Source organism: Ictalurus furcatus, chromosome 4, assembly GCF_023375685.1.
Source record: "Ictalurus furcatus strain D&B chromosome 4, Billie_1.0, whole genome shotgun sequence".
NCBI classification, from domain to species: Eukaryota; Metazoa; Chordata; class Actinopteri; order Siluriformes; family Ictaluridae; genus Ictalurus; species Ictalurus furcatus.
In genome coordinates, this window is record NC_071258.1 from 9,460,185 (window position 1) to 9,485,463 (window position 25,279).

General features: G+C 39.2%; 1 protein-coding gene across 4 annotated transcripts in view; it reads right to left on the reverse strand.

Annotated features, from left to right (window-relative positions):
* The window catches only part of si:dkey-246g23.2 (solute carrier family 66 member 2), a 55,876-nt gene that overhangs the window by 27,747 nt on the left and 2,850 nt on the right, over positions 1 to 25,279 (reverse strand). For 3 of the 4 annotated variants that reach the window (XM_053622845.1, XM_053622844.1, XM_053622847.1), the window contains exons 2-3: positions 23,037 to 23,348; positions 22,738 to 22,871 (exon numbers count right to left, since the gene is read on the reverse strand). In XM_053622845.1, the coding sequence (XP_053478820.1) occupies positions 22,738 to 22,871; positions 23,037 to 23,341 (439 nt within the window). In that variant the 5' untranslated portion in view covers positions 23,342 to 23,348. Of the gene's footprint in view, positions 1 to 22,737; positions 22,872 to 23,036; positions 23,349 to 24,145; positions 24,606 to 25,279 lie in introns of those variants that run through there. The other variant, XM_053622846.1, reaches the window with a different exon arrangement.

Sequence of the window (25,279 nt, forward strand, 5' to 3'; positions counted from 1 at the left end):
TTAATTGGATGGTTACAATGACAACTGTATGATAATCCTACAAAAAGTTAACCACTAGTTCTTAAAATATCACACTTACGAGAATCTCGGACAAGCACACAAACGACCGCACAAGAAAACGTTAAAAAAAAACAAACAAAAAAAAAAACAACAACATAAAAATTACTACATTACTTGGCTGTAGATATGCAAGTGTGAAAGAAGCCTTAATCAACTAAAACATGGTAACTCAATATAATGTGTACATTTTTAAATCATGAGTGATGGACATTGCAGGATTAGAATTAACTTAACTCTAGTGCTAGTCAATCATTTGAAATAATGACAAAATGAAAATGTAAGATACTTTTTTAACTAGTTACAAGTAACATTAATAGTTATGCAGCAGCCCCGTATTAAGTAACTTAATGTTAACTGTAAAATATTTATGAACATATTTCTTTATAAGTTATTGAATTTCCTTCATGGGAACTAAGGAGTCCATACATGTTCCATCATGACAATGCCTAAAAGTGCATAAAGTGAGCTCCAGAAAGACAAGATTTGCCAAGGTTGGTGTGGAAGAACTTGAGCGGACTTCACCGAGCCCTGATCTCAACCCCACTGAACACCTTTTGAATGAGCTGGAACACTGACTGCATCCCAGATCTTCTCGTCTGACATCAGTGCCTGAACTCACTAATGGTCTTGTGGCTCAATGAGCACAAATCCCCACAGCCACCCCAAATCCAAAATCTAGTGGAAAGCCTTCCCAGAAGAGTGGAAGTTATTATACCAGCAAAGAGGGACTAAATCTGGAATGAAATGTTCAACAAGCACATATTAGTGTGTCAGTTTATGGTCGCAAATGTTGGCATATATTCTGCCATATCAAGCTAAACTACACATGAAAAAAATTACGGCCTGCATCATTTTCAAAAGGTTTAACAAGATTATAAATTAAGTTAAATATGAACAAAATCATTTCTTGCAGTTGCAGGCACAGTGGAAAATTCCAGAAAACGAATCTTGCCAGCAGGTACTTGTTCCTTCTCATCTCCACAAATTCAGCATGCTGTGTTGTGTTTGGGTATGTTTGGGTTGGGTCACCTGAACCTAACTACCTGACCCAACAACTTAAAAAATAACCTAGCATTTTTCAAGTGTACTTTTACTTACCAGTGGTGTCCGATCCCTACATACGTGTTTTAACATTAGTATTATTATTACTTTTTAACATTTACAGCCCAACATTTGTGCACTAGATTTCTAGGTTGGGGCATTATGATATAATTAAGGAGGGCACACACCAGGCCAGTGGCAGAGTCTGTAATAAATAATGCATTAAACCGCAGGTCCAGAAATAGCGCTGCCCATTCAGAATATGTAACTATGCTTAGTCCACTCTAACGTATGTACATAAAAATTCACAAAGCTCTATTCATACGCGTGACCTCTTCAATCATGAGTCACTTCAAACCAAAACCACATTTTGAGTTTTACACTGCTATATAAAGTGGAAAGACTCAAGTTCCTTTTGATACCAGCGTGATCTCTGAGCCAAGATGTGCTCATTTAAATATTGACCGTCATCCAAGAAAAAGGATTTCTGGATAGTATTCACATAAATTAGAACACGTATATTTAGACACAGGGTAGCATTAACACTTTTCAGTCAAGAGTGATGGCACACACTAATATTAAACACACACAAACACAAATTTGATCAAACACAACAGTGAAGGTCTTGTCAATTAGAGAGATGATACTGTTGAGCCAGTTGTACTGTATTTTGCAAACTCATAGGAGTTGATTCAATTCTTTTTTGCTACAGATAGTAATAAATGAGAAAGTGGGATGAGAGGGGAACATGGTGGGGAAACCCTATCATTCTATTTATTGTCTACATTTCATAATCATATTGACACAGTATGAAAGCTGAGACTTGATTTAATCAGAAACCAATAAAAATAATCCCCAAACAGCTGGGAATCAGTCTTTTTAATTTTGTTTGGACTTTATACCAAAAGTCACCATGACTTGCAACTCAAAATGACAAACCGTGTCACATATGCCCAGATCCCTGACTCACAGACACATTGTTACCCAATAATCAAGGTCATGTCTCCAATATTCTCTTGTGCTGTAGTGATTATAATTTATGACTAGACACTTCCAGCTTATGATGAAGTATTTTGGAGTTTGCATTCAGGAAATTCCACTTTGGATTTGATGTTAGCATACAGATGAAACAGTGTCTGCTGATGCCCCCCTGGACGTGCCTGATTCATCCTGATGCTTGACTTCTGCTTGCACTTATGAGTCATCTTTGGCTATGGTAGATGTTCCTACATGGATACCCCAAAGATCTGCATTTTCCTCAACAATTTATACCAAAGTCTCATCCATTCTTCAATCAATAATCTCACCTGCATACTGTAGATTTGTACTGGCTGCTGTAATCATAAAGATCGTCCTGTTCTCATCCCAGGGCTCTTATTCACAATAGGCCACAATGGGACTTGAGTTAAACGCACAGTGAGGATTTAATAATAAAATTGCACACAACACAGTATTCAGAACACAAATGTAAGCACAAACTTAAAAGCTATTCAGAAGAAAGTTACGCATATAGGCTGGAGCTTGCCTAAAACATGGCAGTTATGTGCGATTGTGACCTTGTACCGAAGCGCATTTTCTTCAAGCATGGAACAGTATTAAGTTTACACCACTGTCTGACAGTTTCATGTAGCCATGATATGCCAAGCTGAAGTGTTTCGAGCACTGAAAATACACTGAATAAACTACTGAAAGCCATTCATACATAAATATGAAAGTAGTAATTCATTAACATCATCATCCCTTTTCAGATGAAGGACATCAGAGACAGCATCTCAATCAGAGACATTGCGTTTGTTGAAAACTGAATGTTTTATGGATAAAACACTTAAAGTGAGCTGTAATCTTAGAAGATGAGTGCTTGGTCAGCTTATCCTTGAAAACATGGGCAAGGTCTCTTTGCAGGATGGTACATCAAATTCACTAAACATCCTGCACTCACATCACGATTTCATTATCTTATCTACGCACAAGTAACTGTCAAAGCATGACGTATAGTATATATTAGGGGGAAAAAATAGGATGCGCTGGATCAAGTGCCATTTTATTCTATTATTCTAATATTCCAAACCGCAGAATATTAAGGGTGGAAGCCATATAGTTTTGCAATGATTGATGAGATGATTATAATAAGGACTATTCATGCATCAAAAAAACAACAACTGCTGAGTCCTTCAGATTTCTGGGCTCCACTATTATGACCACCCTTGAATGGAAGGAGAAAATCGCATGCCTAGTCATGAAGGTACAACAGTGAATGTTCCATCTGAGGCTACTCAATGTTTCTCAACAAGCAGTGGTTCAGTTCTGCAGAACCACCACTGAGAGAGTCCAACCATCATATAGCACTGTGGTTCCTCCACTTCTCAGTCCAAGAAACTATTCCAAAGAGTAAATCAGTGTTGCGGAGAAGATCAGATGTCCACTCACTACCATCAATGAACTGTACACCACCAGAGCAAGGACACAGAGCCATTTCAAAAGCAGGTGTTACCAAACCATATGAACCAAGAGAGCTTCATCCTGTGCTCCATCAACCTCATCAACCAAGACCAATGATGTTTTTCTGGGTTCTGGTTTCATACTTATCAAGCCTCATAGTCTATCACCCAGAATTGATTAAATGTTAGTCTAAGCACTTGTAAAGTCTGAATCAGTCTCTGTCTTTGAAACACAGCTGTATATGTTATATGTCCATGGCAGCAATCACACCAAGAAAAAGTCCAATACATGTCTGTGCATCTCTGATCACATAATGTATTGGTGAATATCTAATAGGATACTAGACTCCAATTAGATGTTTATTTGACTGCTTGCCATCTTATCATCGTATTAGTGTTCGTGAATTTTAATTTTTTAACTTATTTTATTGTATCATATTACTTTTGAAAGCAAAGAAAAAAAAAGCATTCTCCTTCTTCAGGCCGCATTTTCTATCCCTGATTTTTCTCTTGGCTTAAACGCAAGCGAGTGCTTGTGTTGAAAGTTTTAATAGTGGTTATTAAAGTTTCAGTAGTGGTCTTCAGTAGATGCTAGTGGTTTCAGTAGATGCTTCTATACAAGAAAAATCTGGCAACCTCAGAAGCATGAACTACACTCAGGTGACGTACATAATTCAAAAATGGCGCCAAGAAAATTGAATAATGTCACTCCGTAACCCAAGTTTGAATATGCACAAATTTCCTCATGTAAATATTGACACAACTTTTGGACACAAGTCGCAAAATCTAAATATGACCCAGCATTCTCATGCTGAACATCTAGTCACTATTTGCCTTTATGTTTCAACAACAGTATACTATAATAATCCCACTGTCACCAAGACGACGAATGGGTTTTCTTTCGAGTCTCACGTCGTCTCAGGGAGTTTTTCTTGCCGCTGTCGTCTTGCTCATTAGGGATCTAGATCTACATCCGGATTTCTGTGAACCTGCTTCGTGACAATGTCTACTGTTAAAATACACTATACACATAAAATTCGACTGACATTGAAGACTGCAAGCATAAACACTCAACAGTTTTAAATGATTGGCATAATGCAATTACCAGGAACACAAGATGCCAAAAGATGCTGGGGGATCTACTTTTTTAGGAACTGGTTAAAAACTCATACATATGTATAATCGTAGATACCTCTAAGGCACTGTGCACTCTGAATACATATGCAATAGTTTCTTTTTTCACTGGCATGACCTCTGCTGCTACACCTCAATGAATATATTCAGCCAAGGGATGAGTGGTATTTTGCGTATTGTGCCATTTCATTATTCATACTCTAGACACACATTGTTTTTTTTTTTTGCCACGGGTCACAGTGAAATCTACATTAGATTTCATTAAATAACACTGAATATTAGAAAGGAAGAGGCACAAGAGAGAATGTTACGCACAGAAAATTAGGCTGTAAATAATAAGCCTTCAAAATGAAGATGTGTTCTGAATAAGTGTGGACAGTTCTTGAGGTTTACAGTATTTGGGAGAACTGAGGTACAGCAGGAACGTGGAGATGAAGTGTGGCAACATCACGGATCCTCACAGGACAGCCTGCGTCGAGTCTCCACATGAAACCTGGTGAGCTCTGACAGCACGTCACTGACGCAACATTGCAGCAATACATCATTGTGGAGCATTTTCAACATGCTGCTGATCGCTGGCCTGCAGGTCTGCCCTTGGCTGAACAGTCGGCTGTTCAGGAAACGGGTCAATAAACTGCAGACGCGTATAATCACTCACAATTAAACCCAATCAGCTTCATTAAACAGAGCCGGGGGTTTGTTCATTAAGTAATTCTCCTTCTGAGGGACACACTGAGCAACTGTTAGTCAGGATAGACAGTATATAATTAGTATATTATTAATTTGAGACAAAGACAAAGCAAGTCAGAATGACTTGCATACTGTGAAGTACACAAATCCAATTCAACTTCTGACTTCCCATGCAACCGCAACTGTTTCAAGTCAGAAAAAAATGGATGCTTTCACTAAGCCAGCAATTGTTAGACTTATGCGTGCTTAAAATAAAACATCTCAAAAAGTATCTCCAGGAGTGCTCAAATTATCAATAAGTAGTATGTAGAATCTTAAAGCTATGGAAATTCATTTTTAAGTGCTAAAAAGAATAAAAAAAATAAAAGTAAGCACTTGGATTAAAACACTAAATACTACTACGTCCCACCATTTCCCCAAGTGAAAAAAAAAAAGGATGTTCACAGTAGGCAAGCTCTCAGAAGTGAAAAACACTCAGGAGAGTTGTCTGATTACTATTATTATTATTATTAGTAGTAGTAGTTTTTAAAGGATGTAGGGTGTAGAAGATAGGAAATTCTGTATTATGAGCACTGAAAAAAGTAGGGGAAAAAAAAGCATTAAAGGGTGCTGTTTGATCAAAATATCTTGCATAAAAAGGACCAAACCTTTCAATTATCTAACTACCCTTCAGTACTTTGTCTTTGCCATGCTTCATGATAAAAAACAAAACAAAAAAACAACCTGAAAGTCAAATGCTTAACGTACTTAAAAGACTACAATTTTTGTTTGTGCTCAGTCCAACTTGGCGAACACTGAGCTCTTGAAAAAGAGTTTCTGAGAGGAAATTACAAGGTCGAGGGCTGTTTAAATGAAAATTTCCTATCCAAAGCGCCCCAGGACTTGAGAACAGATGATTAAGTTGCTAATTAGGGGTACTCCAGGACCAAGACTATGAACTTCTGATCTATTAGCTGCCTTTCTCACAAGAAACACTGAGCCTCTGCTGCAACATTACTTTCTTTTATACATGAATTTATGTAAGGGATAATCCACAATTAGGTGTGATTACATGATTTTAATGCGTGATGTGGAGGCTGTGGATTATCCCGCTTACACCATGGTCGCTTGTCAGCGATGACAAGTTAAAGTGGTCATTGATGTTTGCATTGCCAAATTTGACTGAAAAGATAAATACAACGCTTAATTTTCATTAGTTATTTTCTATACGGTTCGTTAGAGCTAGAATTCTGCCTGCTCTAAATCAAACAGAGAGATAAAGTAGTTATTATAATTATAATTATAATAAATAGTTATTAGAGAGAGAGAGAGAGAGAGATTGCGTGTGTGAATTACCTGCACATGTGCCGCGTCTCTACTAATAATGAAGCTGTGAGTTTAAGTACTGTAACTGTATGTTACTATGGTTACAATTGTTTATAGGCAGAGTGTTAATTCAGAACGCTGATTAAACTGACTGGAACTACCTGTGCATTCAACGGTTTGAACCTGCCAATCAGAATCGAGTATTCAGACAGACCATGGCATAATTGTATATATACATCCACCAAAGTGTTGCTGCGTTCTAGATTCTGATTGGTCAGTAGGTGTTGATTAATTTTCTAACACAATATGCTTTGAGAGTCGTTCCAGCTGTAAAGTAAATCACAGGTTTACATTAATGTGCTTGTTCCATGTTAACATGTTATCGTAAGAACTTGCACTGGAGACTCAACGTAAACAGATTTAAAAAGCGTGTTTCGTTTTTGATATGATGACGTTATCTGTTAGGAAACATTTACTTAGCTTTTTTGGAAGGAGTCTCCAGTGTCAGAGCTTTGCAACAGTCCAAGATTGAAGGTTTTAGACATGGGGAAAGTATGTCTGCGTCTTATTAAGAGAGAGGAAAAAGAGAGGCTGGTGATGGAATGATTGTATAGCTGTTGTAATGTAAGTGCTAACAGGAACTAACTTGCCTTATGGACGGTACACGAGCTTAAATGAAACTATGAATGGATAAAATGTATGTCATTCTTTCATTAATAAAAAATACTGTTAGTGTTGGCAAAATGCTGTTGTATAAGAGAAATAAAACACCCCAGGGTGTGATGTTAATCGAAATCGTGTTCCATTTGGTCCACCAGTAATTGTGCTTATTGATGCCATGTCTCTCATTGAGGAAAACCTCCTGCTGCATACAGATCAAGCGCTCCTATATCATATCATCTTCCTCTCATCATTGCTTCTCTGTGCAAGGATTTAGCTACTAAATGTTATCGATATTACTTTCACACTGTGTGTGTGTGTGTGTTCATAGACATGCAAATTCCCTTAACTGACTGACCAGAATCTTTGTCGAAGTTAAAAGACGATGGAAAAGAGCAGGTATATTTTTTCTGTTCAACTGAAGAGTTATTTTTATTTCAGTCGTGCTCTAACAGCTGCAAACGTTCAGCTGTTCCACTACAAATCCAGACATGTTACATCTGCACGGGGGGGGACGAAACATGATTAAAAGGATGCACAACTGGAGTTGAGAACAGTAGCCCTATTTTTTCCTCAACATCTGGGATGAAGAATAATAGCTAAATAAGCACTATGCAATAATTATACTTCTTAAAAACCTCTATATTTTCCCCTTGTAAAATTTATAACCAAAGGATTAAAGCACACCTCATCAGCTCATAATGCTTTCTTATCCAGCTTAAAAGATGTCGGTCTTGTATCCAGTGTAAATAAGTGAGCGAGCGAGAGAGAGCAAGAACGAGAGAGAACGAGAGAGAGAGAATGAGAATGAGAGAGAAAGAGAGAATGAGATCGAGAGAGATAGAGAGAATGATAGACAAAAAATGAGAGATTGAGATTTGAGTGACGGATTAAAAAAAAAAAGAGAGAAAGAGAGAGGGCACAATTCACTGGGATTGACAGAAAAACACCAGGACAAGACTACGTGACTGACTGAGAAGTGAAATGAAAAAACAAGAGATTCCAGAGTCTGTTTTAGAAAGAAGAGGAATATCCAATTTATTTTTATCCGTTTATGCGAGTTTCTAATTTGCACACGAGATGACAAAGAAAGAAAGAAAGAAAAGGCAAGAAAATATTTTTAAAAAGCATTTCCTAGCCAAGGGCTCATACAGATACCTCAAAATGAAATACCATGGCTTTCGGTGATTTTAGACTTTTTTTTTCCCCCACTAAAGGGTTCTTCATTCATTAATCACACCTTCATAATTTACAAAAAGGTATGATGGATGTTCTGTTTATCTTCATGATAAATGTTCTTTTTATCCTCGGTTACATTTTCTATCCAGACTGGACAGCGTCTGCATTTTCCGTGTGTCACAAATTATTTTATAATTAGTTGGATGTTATATATTTTTAGCTTTATGTCTACAAATTTATCCATTCATCCATACATTTTCCATACCGCTTATCCTACACAGGGTCACGGGAGAGCCTGGAGCCTATCCCAGGGAACTTTGGGCACAAGGCAGGGGACAACCTGGACGGGTTGCCAGCCCATCACAGAGCACAATCACACACATTCACACACTACAGACAATTTAGAAATTTCACTCAGCTTACAGCGCATGTCTTTGGACTGAAGGAGGAAACCAGAGTACCTGGAGGAAACCCCCGAAGCACGGGGAGAACACGCAAGCTCCGCGCAGACAGGGCAGATGTGGGATTCGAACCCCCGACCTAGGAGGTGCGAGGCAAACGTGCAAACCGCTTTAAGCCACGATGTCCCCAATAAAACTTAATACATAAATATTTTTCAAGCTAATTTTATGTTACATATTAAATATCCATGCATTATTAAACTCGTCATTAAAAACAAAAATAAATTTTAAAAAAATAAAATAAAATTCATCTTTCAGGATTTTTCATTATTTACATTTCAAAAAGTTGAATTCAAGCATTTCAGGCATGCTTCATTGTAAGTCCTGATGAAATCTTGGCACCTATGGTTCCAATGGTAATCTATGGTGATGGGCTAGTTCGGTATACAGCTTAATATGAAAGTATACGGTTTTGTATGTGCTTAGCTGGCACTTTTGCACATCCAATCTGAAGTGCTGGAGCACGCCTGAAAATATTTTCATAACAGTGGAAATACTCCAGTCTACATTTTCAAATTGCTCACAATTAGATTTGTAGACCAGATGATGAAGAGAGATGTAGACAAGAAGGGAGGGTGTACATCCAAACACATCATAAACAAAATATAAAATAATCAACAAAAATAACATGTGCTGTAAATTTGGTGGTCTATGTGGTACTAGATCAGATATGGTGCTAGATCAGACACACCCATTCACACACTACAGACAATTTAGATACACCAATCAGCCTGTAACTCATGTCTAGAAAAGCAGAGTATCCGGAGGAAACCACTGAAGCACAGGGAGAACCACTGAACCACCAACCCTGGAGGTTTGAAGCAAGCGTGCTAACCACTAACTAAGCCACTTTGCGCCCCCCCCCCCCCAAAAAAAAATACATCTCGCCACATAAAGGATTTTCCCAGGCCGCCAGACATGACGGTAAAATGGACAGATGTAACAAAGGCAACATGAAATTGAAACACACACATACACACAGACACGCTCTTAAAGCCTTAAAACAAGATGGAACTGTGTGTGTCATGCCTGAGCAAACCTCTGTGCCAGAGGCAACACACTCACCCAGTGACCGTCTGAGGTAAAAAAGCCAAAAATAAAGACAGAGGGCATAAAATGGACAGCGTCCAGACAGAGGGAAGCAGAGATAAAGATGCGAAGGAAAGAACATTGTTCGTTGAAATTGTGACAATCGGAGATAGGATGGTAGCGGCTTGCTGAAGTCAGACCCGAGTCATTCATCACAGAAACAAAGACAGGAGAGCTAGGGGTGAAGGAGCTACACATCCATCTGTTTTGTTGTCAGAGTGGGTAGAAAAGTTTGACCATCAGCTATCCTCCTGTGTCACAACAAACACATGACCGAGGTGGAGAGAGGCACTGCTGTCAAAGGATGGACAAACCCAGCATCTCTATTTCAAATTTGAGATGGATTATTAACTACATGGCTGTCCAGTTTGGGCGAGTCTGTGGATACTGTAGCCTCAGATTCCTCAGATTTCTTGGACTACTGGAGTGGAACCGAATGTAGCCTTCTGTTATTGTAGCCCGTCCGCCTTAGGATTTGATTTATTTGTTGTGCGTTCTGAGATGCTTCTCTGTTCACCATGGTTGTAAAGAGTGCTTATTTGAGCTACTGAAGACTTCCTGTCAGCTCAAACCGGTTTCCTCTGACCTCTCTCATTGATAAGGTGTTTCTGCCTACAGAACAGATGCTCACTGGATGTTATTTATTTATTTATTTCCTCCCGCACCATTCTGTGTAAACTCTACAGATTGACGTGAATGAAAATCCCAGGAGAATCAGCAGTTTCGGAAACACCCAAACCAACCTGTCCGACAGAGACAACCATGCCACGGGCAAAGTCATTGAGCTCAAATTCTTTCTCAGTTCACGTTAACTGAAGCTATCGAGCTAGATTTCCATCAGTTTATGCATTGTGCTGATTGGATAATTGCATGAATGAGCAATGAGGTGTACAAGTGTTCCTATTAAAGTGGATGTTTTTACATGCCGAATCCCTTTGACTAGCAAAACGATTAATGGTTGTAGAGAGCAGGATTACAATTTTCTCGTTCACTTTTTTCATTCTTCATCTTGTCTCTCATGTTTATAGCCACTTTTTACACGACGGCAAAGCAACATACAGAAAACTGACTAACCCAATTAATGCTTTAAACAGACAAGTGACAAAAGAATCTACTGCAGTGTTGTTTATCGCAAGGTTACAGTAGAGGTCAGGAAAATGATTGATGCATCTCTCGCACTGTTTCCTATTTGAAGTTAGTACAGTGTGTAGTAGAGCCTGTAGGAGCTCAGACGTCTCCCACTGTCTGCTGTTTACTCCCATTAGACCCCTCCTGAGAACACACGCACACACACACACAGTACATCCAGTATACTCTAAATATAGAAAGCAATTCATGACAATATTCTCTTTTTCCTCCTTTCTTTAAAGTGAAGAACTGATTGATTAATGCCCGACACTTATTAGTGCCTACTCAGCATGGCTCAAGGTCCATTTCCAGAACCTTCACACTAACTGTCCCTCAATGGTAGAATGAACTTCCAACCTCAATCTGGACAGAAGAATCGATCAGTATCTTCAAAAAACAGCTAAAGACCCACCTCTTCCGTGAACACCTAACTAATCCCTAAAACACCAACCCCACATTATCCTTTATTTATTAAAAAAAAAAAAAAACCCTACTCTGGCTCTTATACCTCTACTCTGTGCACTTTGCTTTTCTAGAACTCAATTATAAATCTTGTATGGTAGCACTACCTGTATTGTTCTCCGCTTGATATATCGCTTTGCTTGTATTTCCTCATTTGTAAGTCGCTTTGAATAAAAGCATCTACTATTTAAAATCTGCATCCTGTGTTTATATATTTCTGTAACGCTGCTTTGAAACAAGGTCCATTGTAAAAAACGATATACAAATAAAATTGAATTGAATTAAATGAATAAATGTAACTGTAGATGAGTATAAGCACGCATAAACGTTATGCATCTAATCAGGAAATTGTGTTTATTAACCTTTTAATACGTTTACGGACTGTGCTTCAGGGGTTTCTTCCGGGTACTCCGGTTTCCTCCCCTAGACCAAAGACATGCACTGCAGGCTGATTGTCATTTCGAAATTGTCCGTAGTGTGTGAATGGGTGTGTGATTGTGCCCTGTGATGGGTTGACATCCCGGCCAGGGTGTCCCCTGCCTTGTGGCCCGAGTTCCCTGGAATATGCTCCAGGGTCCCCTGAGAAGGATAAGCAGTATGGATGGATGATTAAAAGAATTTTTACAAAATATCAATTACCTCATCGCTCTGTTTCTCATTTACGCTTTCCCATTTACACCCACTCAACTTTATTACAAGCCCCACCCACTTCACATCACTAGTGGTGTCAATCACTAGATTGTCAGACTACAGTGAAATCCAAATAGAACAAAAACCAAAACATTCATCCATCTTCAGTCGATGCTTTATCCTGGTCACGGTTGCAGTGGAACCAGAGCATATCCCAGGAACACTCTGCATGAGGTGGAAATGCACCTTAAATTGCTAAACTAAACTAAACATTGCCCTTTTCTTCAAATCAGATCTGAGCACTAATAGGGTCATGTCACAGGATACACCCACATTTGTTTTTGAGATCCTGGGCTTTCTCTCTTTTTTCCCCCTAGATAAATTATAAATTAGGGATATCTTTTCTTTTTTAATAAAGAGGTGACATTGCATTCTATTGCATGTGATTAAAATGATAAATAAAATAAATGTGTTTTCTATTTTGTCTAAGGAACGCCTGTTAAGAGTCTTGCTAACTGGGCAGCCACTGAAGTTCATGGTTACTCACTTTGCTGGTTTTTAACCCTACACCCCTGAACACAAGGACAACATAAGGCCAAGGGTCAGTCTGTACATTCTGGTGAAAGACAGTGACAGAAATTCATTTTCAATACAGGTCAATCTGTCATACAGCGAAACGCATTGCTCCTGCCTTGCTTTCCTATTCCCGTATCTGGCTCCACAAACCGCAGGACTCACAGTTACACAGATTTCTCTCATTACTGTGTCTGTAAGACTCACGGCTGGTTTTGACCCGGAAAACGACGCACCACGCCCCCTCCGCCTAGCAGTTCTTCTGTCAGAGCTGCTTTATTGGACAAATCTCAGTTGTTCTCTGGACCACAGCTCTGGCCTTTCAACTCCCACATAATGAAATACTATACGTCCAATCTGCTCGTTGGCCTTTGATGGATGCTGCAACCTTACTTTTAATGGGTCCGGGGAGAGAGCGAGAGAGACAGAACGCAAGTCCTAAATATAAGAAGACAGAGGAGAGAGAAACAAGTTCAGTCACAACTCAAGTTCAGTGTGTGCTCCTGCAGTAGTAAGACGCGGCTGGCATTCTGATGCCGTTTTCTCCTCGGAGGTAGAGAAGCGCTGTCGTTCCGCACTGCTCAGCTCGGCGAAAGAGTGAAGAGTGCTGATGCAGGCTAAATCAGGCATGCAAATTACACCCTCACTAACTCGGATGCCAATATTATTCTCATGGACGAAGGTGTAAAGTGTCTTATCCCACAACAGCTCAAGCCCATGCTACATGATCAGCATCGACTTTACCTTTCAGCATTAGAATCACACACTGCTTGAGTTTAGCTAAATGAAATCCATATTATAGCCCGTCAATGAGATGTTATTGCCTAAGGACACCGGACCCTGGGGGCTCTCTCATCAACTATCCATCTGCGCTGCATATCAACAATCTGTCAGTCCGATCAGAGGACCGAACAGGACTGAAGGTTAAAGCAGCTACTTTTTTTCGTGTCAGCTCTTATGCATATCTGGACCGTAGAAGGATTTCAACACACGCACACACACACTTAAGTTGTCACCCTGCAGACAGCTGAGGCAGCAGTGCTATATATGCATGTGTATAAGGCAAGAAGCACAGAAAAGGAGACACACATAAAGGTAAAGGTACAGTAGTTCATTATGAACTAAACAATAATAACAACATTATACTATTTGTAAAAAGTCCTCCTTCCCTCCCACACACCAGGGTTCTACAATGTAGTTCAATACTGTTTACTATACAAACCACAAAATACTGCAGCCAAATGTGTATCACAACTTTAAAATTGTACTTTGAGAATAAAGAGATGTAAAAGGAATGTTATTATTGCGGTGGACGATAGGCAACGCTAACTAAGTGTCCTTCAGAAATTACACTGATGGTTAATGCACTAAGCTATATATCACTCAGTTTTACTATTTATTTGGTTTATATAGTATTAATGCACCATGTCTGTTATCAACATCAGCTTTGCTCGCTAACATCCTGCTCGCTAGCTAGTGGGACGTATACAGAGAATTAAGGAGATTACACACTTATTACACTTCCAGTAACAGTCTTTTATTTTGCATTATGTTGGATAGGAACGAGTCAATCGACACACCGCTACGCCTGCAATTCCACCCTGATTAGCGAGTCAGGCGTCTGAAACCTGCTATACTGTTAATGAACTGTTGATAAACAGAAAGCACTGCCTTTGAAATTCGCATCAGTTTTTGGTGATGAAGTGAAGATCTAGCTGTGGAGCTGCTCTGGGGCACGTGCCTGATTTAAAATGCACTGCAATCACATGAGGTGTGAGCATCAGTGTGACGAGGAGGAGGAGGAGGAGGAAGAGGAGGAGAAGCCAGGTTGTGAGGATGGACACCTGGCACTGATTGGCTAATCGGGGGTGGGGGGAGGGACGACACATGCATGCGCACTTTATGTTTGTATTACGTTTGGGTTAATTGTGTATTTAATGTTATGTTTAAGTTATGGTTAGTATTAAACTTATGTTTATGATCAGCAGGTTCCTGCCTCCACCTTGCCCGACTTTTTTGTAAAAGTTTGTTATAATCAGTTTATATAAAGTCATCATGCAGCATAATTCCTGTATACAAAAAACAACAAAAAATCTTTTTTGATATAAAAGTACTTATATTTTCTATTACTATCAAATATGAGTTACAAAATAGTAACCTTTTAAACAAATCTATACCACAGTGCTATTGAATTCTCAAATCTGATTGGTCAGAAGGCATTGATGAATTTTCTGTAACAGCAGCTGTGACAATAGTTATGACTGTAATTCAAATAACAGGTTTATATTAACACTGAAGATTGTTGTTTCTATAGTAACAACTTATACAGGCACTTGTATGGACGATACTTCACAAACAGATTGAAAAACATGCCATTGTTAATATAGTGAAATTGTTAGATTTTTTGCATTTTTCGAAGGAGTCTATAGTGAACTGAACTCTTTAAACTGTAAAAGGTAAAGATGCAATGTTTAGTTTTTTTTAAACACAGGAAAGTCTTCAGGACGGAGATGTTTTTGGTTTGTGATTTCCCAGTAACATGATTTAATTAATTAATTAATTAATTAAAAATAAATAAATAAATAAAAAAGGAGGCTGGTCAGAGAAAGACTGTTCCCGCAAAAATAAACAGATAGAAAGTATGACGTGTCCTTTAGAGCAAAAAAACACTTCAGGACATGGTGCTACTGGAAAATAATCCATTAGCGTGGTAACAGTAACATCATGCCCAAAAGTGTTTTATTGCTTATTTATCAGATGTAATGCCCTTTTATGGGCACACAAGGTGTGTGTGTATGTGAGTGTGTGTGAGTGAAAAAAGAGAGAGACAGAGAGAGAGTCAGAGAGAGAGAGAAAGAGAGAGAGAGAAAGAGAGAGCGAGAGAATGAGAGAGAGAGAGTGAGAGAGAGAGAGCGAGAATGAGAGAGAGTCAGAGAGAGAGAATGAGAGACAGAGATTCAGAGAGAGAGTGAGAGAGTCAGAGAGAGAGAGATAGCACGAGAGAAAGAGAGAGAGAGAGAGAGAGTCAGACACAGAGAGAGAGAGAGAGAGAGAGAGAGAGAGAGAGAGAGAGAGAGAGAGAGAGAGAGTGAGCGTCATCTGTTGGGACATGCTGCAGTGCTGTGAGACAGACAACACTGCCACTCCTAGGCCATCACGCTAAACTAATTCAGCATGATCTCGTTTCCCAATGGAGTAAATGTCCTGTAAATCGTACATGAAGCAAAGACGTAATCGTAAATCTGTGACTTGTGCTGCAATGTTGCATGAACACTTCATGCACAATATTTCATTGCACGAGTTCATTCTGTGCTTTAGACAGCTATGTAGACATATGTAAAGCAGTCCTTCCAGGATTTTGCGATCGCAGACATGAACGCAAAATCAAGCAATCACCACACTATTTGGAGGAGCTTGTGATTTTTCAAAATTACCGCAGATTTGGGCCAAGACACGTCATGTGACATCATCACAACACGTATTCAGTCAAAGCCCCCTTCGATTCACGAACATGAGTACAGCTAAAAGGTCTCATTTACCACCAAACATCACTGCGACAGACCGTGAAAACAATTTGCTGCAATTGCAATTTCGCCAATTCAAGTAGTTTTCTGCAAAAAAGCACAAAAAAGACTCCGCAAATAGTATCGCAAATTTAGACAAAATCCACAGCAAAATCAAGCATTTTTGGCCGCAACAAATCATCCAAAAAAAAAAACAAACCCAAAAAACCCCCATAGTGGAATCCTGTATGGATCGGTAAATGTCACTTCGAAGCTGTTATGATGTAAATTTTGATCTGTAAATTCAATTCAATTTGATTTTATTTGTCAAGCCCTTTTAACAATGGACCTTGTCTCTAAGCAGCTTTACAGAAACATTTAAACACAGGATACAGATCCCAACATGGACATGCTAAAGATATCATTTCAAATATGTCATTTTAACATATGGATTGTAGCTACGACATTTAGGCCACAAACACATTCACAGATTAAGGAATCTGAATACTGATTTGCAGGTCATATTAATTACAATCTCTTCACTGATTTGACGTACAGTTACTTTTGATAGGGACAGAACCAGGATGTCCCTCAGCGCCTGCACTAACTGAAATAATGCTTCTCAGTCAAAATAGAACTACTGATGGTGACCAGAAGAGGGCTTTCTTACGTTCTTGTTGAAGGAGTCCAAGCTTCTTAATAGGGCACGCTGACATTTAAAAAGTGACATAACACTACATCTGTCACCGCTCGAGCGTGTCTCGTGGTATTACACGAAACCCTAATGCCTCAAACTTGTTTGTGTGATACGCTTTACGTTCGGTGGGTTTCCATTTACTATTTACAGCACTTGGCAGATGTCTCTTATCCAGAGCGACTTATATTTATCTCATTGATAGAACTGGGCAGTTGAGGGTTAAGGGCCTTGCTCAAGGGCTTTTGAACTCATGAGCAAAAGTCTGATGTCTTAACCACTGAGCTACAACTGTGTGTGTAAGATTAAGACTTTTTTAATGTCGTCAGTGTGTGTGAGGGTGTGATCACACACGTGGCTGCTTGTAGAATCCAGTCTCGGATGTCCTGTGTCCTAAGGGAAACTGATGTCTTAGGTTAATCTGAGCCAATCCACTCTTCATATGTCTGTTTGTCTGTCTCTATCTGTAAGCAGACACCATGACTGCCTGATAGAAACTCCCCGAGAGCCTTTCATGGCTGGCCTGCATTTCCCTGCTCCACTGGATATGAAATCTTATACAACCGCTTGGCAGTCACAGTACAGCCATGGAATGCGTGTGAGAATGGGGTTTCTGATCAATAAGGACACACTAAGCTTGGTTGTAAGGGGAACAAGCTGGATTTCAGCAAGGCTGTGTACTTCCTCAGAGCAACACAGGCAGGAAATGAGACACAAGATTCAATCTAATACCGAGTTTGCCAATACTCTCAGTAGCATGAACACACACACATGAACTCTCTTAACACACAGTGTGCTCCTGTTCCACATCCACAAACAGGAATTTTATTATTGTGATATTTAGGAAAGCATATTTGAATGTTTAAGAGCCTGTTTTCTACTTTTAGTCACCTACAGTACCCTCCACTAATACTGGCACCCTTGGTAAATATGAGCAAAGAAGTCTGTGAAAATTTGTCTTAATTGTTTAACCTTTTGATCTTTGTTCAAAGAAATTCACAAAAATACTCTGCTCTCATTGATATCAAACAATTGCAAATAAAATACAGATTTATATATATATATATATATATATATATATATATATATATATATATATATATATATATATATATAGTGTTAAATATAGGTGTGCAACAATTATTGGCACCCTTTTAGTCAATATTTTGTGCTCCCTCCCTTTGCCAAGATAACAACTCTGAGTCTTCTCCTATAATACCTGAGGAGGTTGGAGAATACATGGCAAGGAATCTGACACCAAATGTAAATTTAATCCTGTCTGAAGAGGGCGTATAAAATGTAAAATCCGGGTGTTTTTCACCTTCTTTGGTTTATGCAATACAAATGCAGCACAGCCAATGGCAGTACAAAATTATAGGGTCATTAATATTTAAATACGTTTGAGTATGAAATCTTTGAAGTAAGTGCAACTGAGTGCGATTTTGAAAAGAACTTAGCAGCCCTTGTACACACATGCTACCAAGTAAGGCCTGCGATATCATACTACTACTACTACTACTGCTCACACTAAGACTTCTCCACTCCAATCGATCAGCATGACAGGTAAATTAGGCTGCTGTCTGATTCCACATTCAGCTCTCTAATTATTACCATATTACACATTTTCATCATCCCATCTCCTCCCTCCGGCAGCAGGACCATAAATGGCTGACTTATATTGAACGTCCTCCTGGACATGGAAAAAGCCAATCAACTCGAACTTGAATTGTTCATAAATCATAGTTATGCTAAACTGACCCTGTGTGAACTCAGTGTCGCTTTCTACTGTATGACTTCTGCAGGTTCAACCAGAAGCCTCACACCAAAACAACATGCATGTCACCTGAGAGCTTTCCAGCAACAAGTCACATGGTCTCTTAAGTCTTCTCAGAGTTTTTCGCCAAATCCGGTTATGACTCTAGCTCTGTGTACACGACAGTGTAAAATATTTAAGATTCCAGATAGGGAAAGAACATATCTGGAGCTGGACTGAAGCACGACTTTTTTTTTTTATTCTATTACCTGCTATAATATAAACATTAACAGCAAACACTTGAAATATTAACAGTGCTTCTCATTCCTCTCATTCAACCAACCAGCACAACAGTAACAGTTATACGGGCACAAGACCACAGGCATTTACCAGTTCTAATTAGACATTATATTATAAACAGGATGTGTAAAGGTCACAACCATTGTACTGTAATGCCTACAGTCAAATACAAAGCTAAATGAATGTAAAGAAATGTCTCACTGTAGCAGGGTTCGTACAGATGCTTCAGAATAAAATTTCCAGGACTTTCAAGGACTTTAAGCGCTATTTTTCTGTTTTTAAGGACTATACAAGAGACATCATTCAAACATAGTTTATTTCTTCTTTTAAAAATTCCAAAATAAAATCATTAATAATAAAAAAGCTACAACCAATTTTTATTTGGTAACTTTTCCAGCTATGCTGAACTAAATTTGCATTTCCCGTGCATTGCTACTTCTTCACCATAACATCAATATACCAACAACTTTTCACTGGAAAGTCGCTAATTGAGGTCATGTGCTAATTAGCATTTTGTTACATCATAGCACCGTATTTGCATTCTGCCCAGTGTCAACCATTTACACGTGCTTGCTTCTTTCCTACTCTTTGTGCTCACGTACTGTATTTTAATACAGCCGAATTCCCAATAAAGCTGTTCTCATTCAGTGTGTTTACATGGACAACAATAATCCACTCTTAATCCGATTAAGACCATACTCTAATTAAGAAACTACCATCTAAACAGCAATTTTTAATTACCTTAATCTGATTAAGGTTATACTTGAAGTAAACACTAATCGAATTAAGATTAGTGGAGTTTAAGATTAAGACAGGTGGAGTACTCCTGTTTTAGTCGCGTTATGGACGTGTATTACAGACATGTAAACACCTTAATCACGTTATTAACGTCGTGTGAGAGTTTTCACCGCATTTTGCGACAGGACACGTACACACACGGCAGTACTCAACATTTTACGGCGAACAAGAGAGTACGGCTGTGTCCCAAACCGCATACTTGCCTACTATAGGCCTGTAGTGGGGAAAAATACATGCATCTCGGCTACTATATAGACGGTAAGTACGTGGTTTGGGACGCAGCCCACGGCTTCAAGCAGTTGTCCATTTGCACGTACAGCATGACAAATAATTAACTGCACTTAAAGCATTCGTATAAAATTTTTTAAATAAAAACACCCAAAACTGTATACAGTACCATAATGAAGACCAACAGTATGTTGATACTTGAAATTCTGGAGGGACGTCGGACGGCGTGGCGCGGTGACATAATGACGTGTGCTGTTAATCTAATTATGTTCTATAACATGTAAAACGGGTACATGAAAGGAGTATTCTAAAAGCGACTCCTAAACGTAAACACCTTAATCACATTATTATCTTACTCAGAGTAAGGTCAATAATTAGATTACTGCTGTCCATGTAAACGTAGTCACTGACATTTGTCTGTTTCTGTTGTCAGACAATGTATGAAACGAGTATGAAATAGTGACTGAAACGCAGCCCATTAAGACTACATGTTAACCAGCAGTCTCTTCCAATTTGTTCTTTTCCGAATTGTTCTTTCGGAACAATTTTGAATTTATAATGTGCACATTAGGCTACTTGGCAATTTAACATGACATGACGTGTTAATTTCTGTATGCGTCCTTATATTTTTGGCTTGAACTCCTGGACGTCGTATTAGAAGTTTTCAAAGTGCTGGTATTTTAATCTTTGGTTTGCAAAGATTATATATAAAAAGTGTAAGATCTATTATTTGATTCTTTAAGGCACATGAACTTCGACTAAAAAGGCCATGAGTAATTGGTTCTCTCATTATCGGAATCAGTCACCAAGAATTGTATTCATGTTCTATCGAAAGTAGACACTTTAAAGTTTTTAGTGATTTCGTATTTATATATTTACTTTTTGAAAATAATACAAGCACTTTTTAAGTACCGTTAGATAAAAATGGCTGTTTTCAAGGTTTTTCCAGAACTTAAATTTCAAAAAGCCAAATTCAAGCACCTTGTACGAACCCTGCTGTAGGGTAAGATGAGGTAAAATGACACTACAGTGAGGGGGAAATGAGCGAAGCTTCATTAATGCTTTTCTCAGGACTATGGCACCCTCTTCTGGCAATTCATGTACGCTCAGGAGTCCTAAGGGCTCTGCTATGCTCTGACAATCAGCTCAAATGGATGTTAACTCCATTAATCCAGTGCATTACCTCTGCTGCAGTGCTGTTTGATTGTTTCATTGCGTTCTGGTCTGCTTCTTAAGTAGGCAGCATTTCCATTCTGGATACAGCTACCTGCCGAGCTTGCTTATTTTGGGCATATTTAAGAGCAATGTCGCACTTATGTTTCTCTGAGCAAAATAGGAATGTAAACACATACAAAAACATAATTCTCAATGAACAGATAATGCATTCTAAACAAGTGGGTGGTTTTTACTTTCATGTAGGTGAGAGCGAGCGAGATATGAAGCGTACAGGACAAAGAAAGGCCTCGATCATTAACATGAATGTATAGGGTTGATTCATTCATCCTCAGTGGCTGCCTGGCCCGGGTTGCGGTAATTTACGCTAGTAGTTTGTTTCTATTTTGGGAAACAGAACCAACTTATTGCGGGCAGGTACAAATAAAAATAACTGTGAAAGTGGGAGTCCCAACAAAAACATCACTAGTTGAGACCAATTATGAACTGGAGTGATATAGCTGTGGTTGTGGAACCATCAGAGCCAGAATTCACAGTCCATAATGACAGCACTGGTATTTCTACCCATTTTCCCAAGTGTTTCTGGAAGCACAATAGTAGGACACAGTAAAACAATATAAAAGAAATGCAACTGTGTCATATACACTATATGGACAAATGTATGTAGAGTATTGAACATCTTATTCCAAAAACCATGGGCATTAATACAGAGTTGTTTCTAATTTGCTGCCAGCTTCCTCTGTTCTGGGAAGGCTTTCCACTAGATTTTGGAGCATGTCTGTGAGGATTTGTGTTCATTCAGCAACAAGAAGTTGGGCACAGACGTTGGGCGAGAAGCCCTGGCACAAAGTTCAAATTCATCCCAAACGTGTTCAGTGGAGTTGGGGTCAGGGTTCGGTGCGGGCCATTTGAGTTCTTCATGGATGCCGCTTTGTGCACGTGGTATTGTCATGCTGGAACATGTTTGGGCCTCTTCATTCCAGTCACAGAAAATGTCAGTGCTACAGCACACAAAGGAGTCAGGAGTCCCAAACTTTTGGCCATATCTTGTAGCTGCACTGCATTCTATGAATTTAAGTCCAGTGTTTGCTGTCTTCACTACTTCTATATTGGATTGAGAAGATAAACTCAAGAGAAGATAAAGGGGCCAACAAAAATATAAATGGCCCTTAAGCACCACTGTATCTGCTCTAGCAATGTCCCTCTGTGACGTCAGAGAAGCAGACAACCGCTAATTCCTCACAAATAATGAAAATACAGCACCCACCAAAAAAAAGAAAGAAGAATAGCACCGGTATCGCTGAATACATCGAAAATATTCAACAGAAACACAAAGTGTGGCACAATTCCTCTTTGGTTAAAATGCTGCCACCATAATCTCCTATCTCAGTGTAGAAGGTTATGTATGTGTTGGTAGTCTAAATAAAAATGGCATTACCCGTGATGCGGTGCTGTTTGGTGCTGACACGGTTGCTAATCTGGACAGTGCAGCATAAGTGTAGCATAGCCATCATGGTTAGAATCATCACCACACTCTGCACAAGCAGAGTCAGCTCAAACTGCTTCCCGACCCTGCAAACACACACACGCAGACACACGCACACACGCACGCACACAAATATACAGTCTAAGACAATACTACTTTAATTTGGGTTCCTGTTTCGTTATCACTTCTAGCAAAGTATATCATGAGAAACAGTACTGTGAAGAGCAAAGAATTATTTCTCCTGCGCTCACCAGAAGAAGATGCGCAGTATATTAGCGATGAGCAGAACCAGGCATACACGGGTTGAGAAGCCCTCAGTGTTGTTGGTCTTCTGGATCTCCTGGTACTGGGGGATGTATGGCACTGCACCCCCAAACACCATCACACATGAGGCCAGCCATGACAGAAGAGTCCACGAGCTCTCCATTAACCCGATTGACTCCTCCAGTTCAGGGTCCATGGCCAAAAGCCCCACCAAGACCACCTCCTCCTCCACCACAACCTCTGCCGCCGCTGCTGCTGCTGCTACTCCTGCCGATACTGCTGCTAAACTCATACACTGTCTTGAAATAATCACATAACAGCTTAAGTTTAATTTCACACATAAAGGAAAAGCACAAAGTATATCAGTAAAAAACAGTAAGCATATTGCAGTGCTCTTTCAAAAGAAGGTAATGATAAATTGCAGACCTAAACACCTTACAGGATCACACTATTGCTTTAAAGGGGTAGTTCGTCATTTTAACTGCCCCCTGCTGCCTGCAAGGTGAACTGTAATTGCAAGGAACAATCTCTTCATCCAACCTTCCACCTCCCCTCTGTAGACATTATGAGTTGTGTTTTAAGCTATTCACTCTAGCTGGAGGCGCGGCTTATATCCAGGCCAGAAAAAGCAAACAAACAAACAAACAAACAAACAAACAAAAAAAGCCTGAAACTATCCAGATCCAGTGCATGTTAAAATTACAAAGCTCACCTTTTCTATGTTTACTTGAAAATTTATATAATCATTATCATTTTGGAACCAGCTTTAACGTGTACAAACTACACCTTTAAAAAGGAAAAAGAAAAATAACTTTTAATAAATAAAAAATAACAACATGCATCCCCTTAAAATATCAGGAAATGTACTTTTATTAAAAGAAAAAGGAATGAGAGGAAACAAAATAGTTTCCTTTTGGCTGTAGTCCAGACTTCATTTTTTTTTTTTTTTGACTGACTGAACTCAAACATTTTCCTGTGCGGGTCTATGCATGCTCCTGAATGCAGCTACGCAGACGCTGACATTAGAATTGTACTGATTCACCGCCTCACCTCAAACAGGATTAATTACTCACCTCAAACAGGATTAATTACTCACCTCAAACAGGATTAATTACTCCCATAGTGTTCCTGCCCTTCCTTACCACAAACTGAATCTGATGGTGTGAGCTTTTTTTAACTGGGTGTGAATGAGCACTAAGTAGTCTGTAGCAATGAGAGAAGTGACTATATTCTCACACAGGGTTGCACTAAAAATGTCAAAATCCAATTTCAGCTCAGCCTCGTGCCACCACCTCCCGCTTTAGGAACTCTTTCATCATCTAAATGCAACAGAAGATTTTCCATCATTTCCTCTCCATGTGGAAAGCTGCAGATTAAACACCACTTTCTAGAAATAGCTCCATTAAAACGTCCTCCAAACTTGCCTCCTCAACCCCTGGCCCTTTTTTTCTCAGCTAGATAAGACTGCTCCCGCAGAAAGTCTGTACCCACTGTCCTGAGGAATTCTTTCCTTCTCCCATGTAGGTTTGAGGAAAAGCAAGGAAAACAAAACTTCTGAAAATCGATAATGAGCTAAACATCAGCAAAAAGGAGGTCGGTCTCGAGAGCCAACACTGAAGAGTTGACCATAGTGCATGATCTAAAAAGCCCCAGGAGCGGGACATATTTGCCTCCTCTAACTGGCTAATTGTAATTTCTCTTACTCACTTTAACTCTCTTAACCATCACTAGATGTCTCCCAATCCCTTTATATCAACACTTTGCCTTTTATGTTATCTAAAGCAACCAAGGCCGTTGAAATCGCACCTGATCAAGCTGACCCGGGAGATGTCCCAGGTCATCGTCACTCCTTATCAATATTTGACGCACATACCTCCTGCGTTTGTACTGTCATCCATTACAACACGGATCATATGCAATATAAAATAGGTGATATGAAAATATAAAACGTATTTTCTGATTATTTTCCACACCACCACAACACTTCTCTTATTTTTCCCCCTCTTAGACCACAGGGCCAGGATTAGGTTCTTGAATGTCCATCAGTTCCCAAACGGTTATAAATGGCTTTCAAACATTCCTCATAATTCTAATCACTACACACAACACACGCACATACTACTGAATGTATAACACACTCATGCACATGAAAAAGTATCCACAGAGATCGCTTCAGTGTGTTGCTGTAATATATGCACTGTAGTAATTCATCAGCAGTGCTGATGTCCTC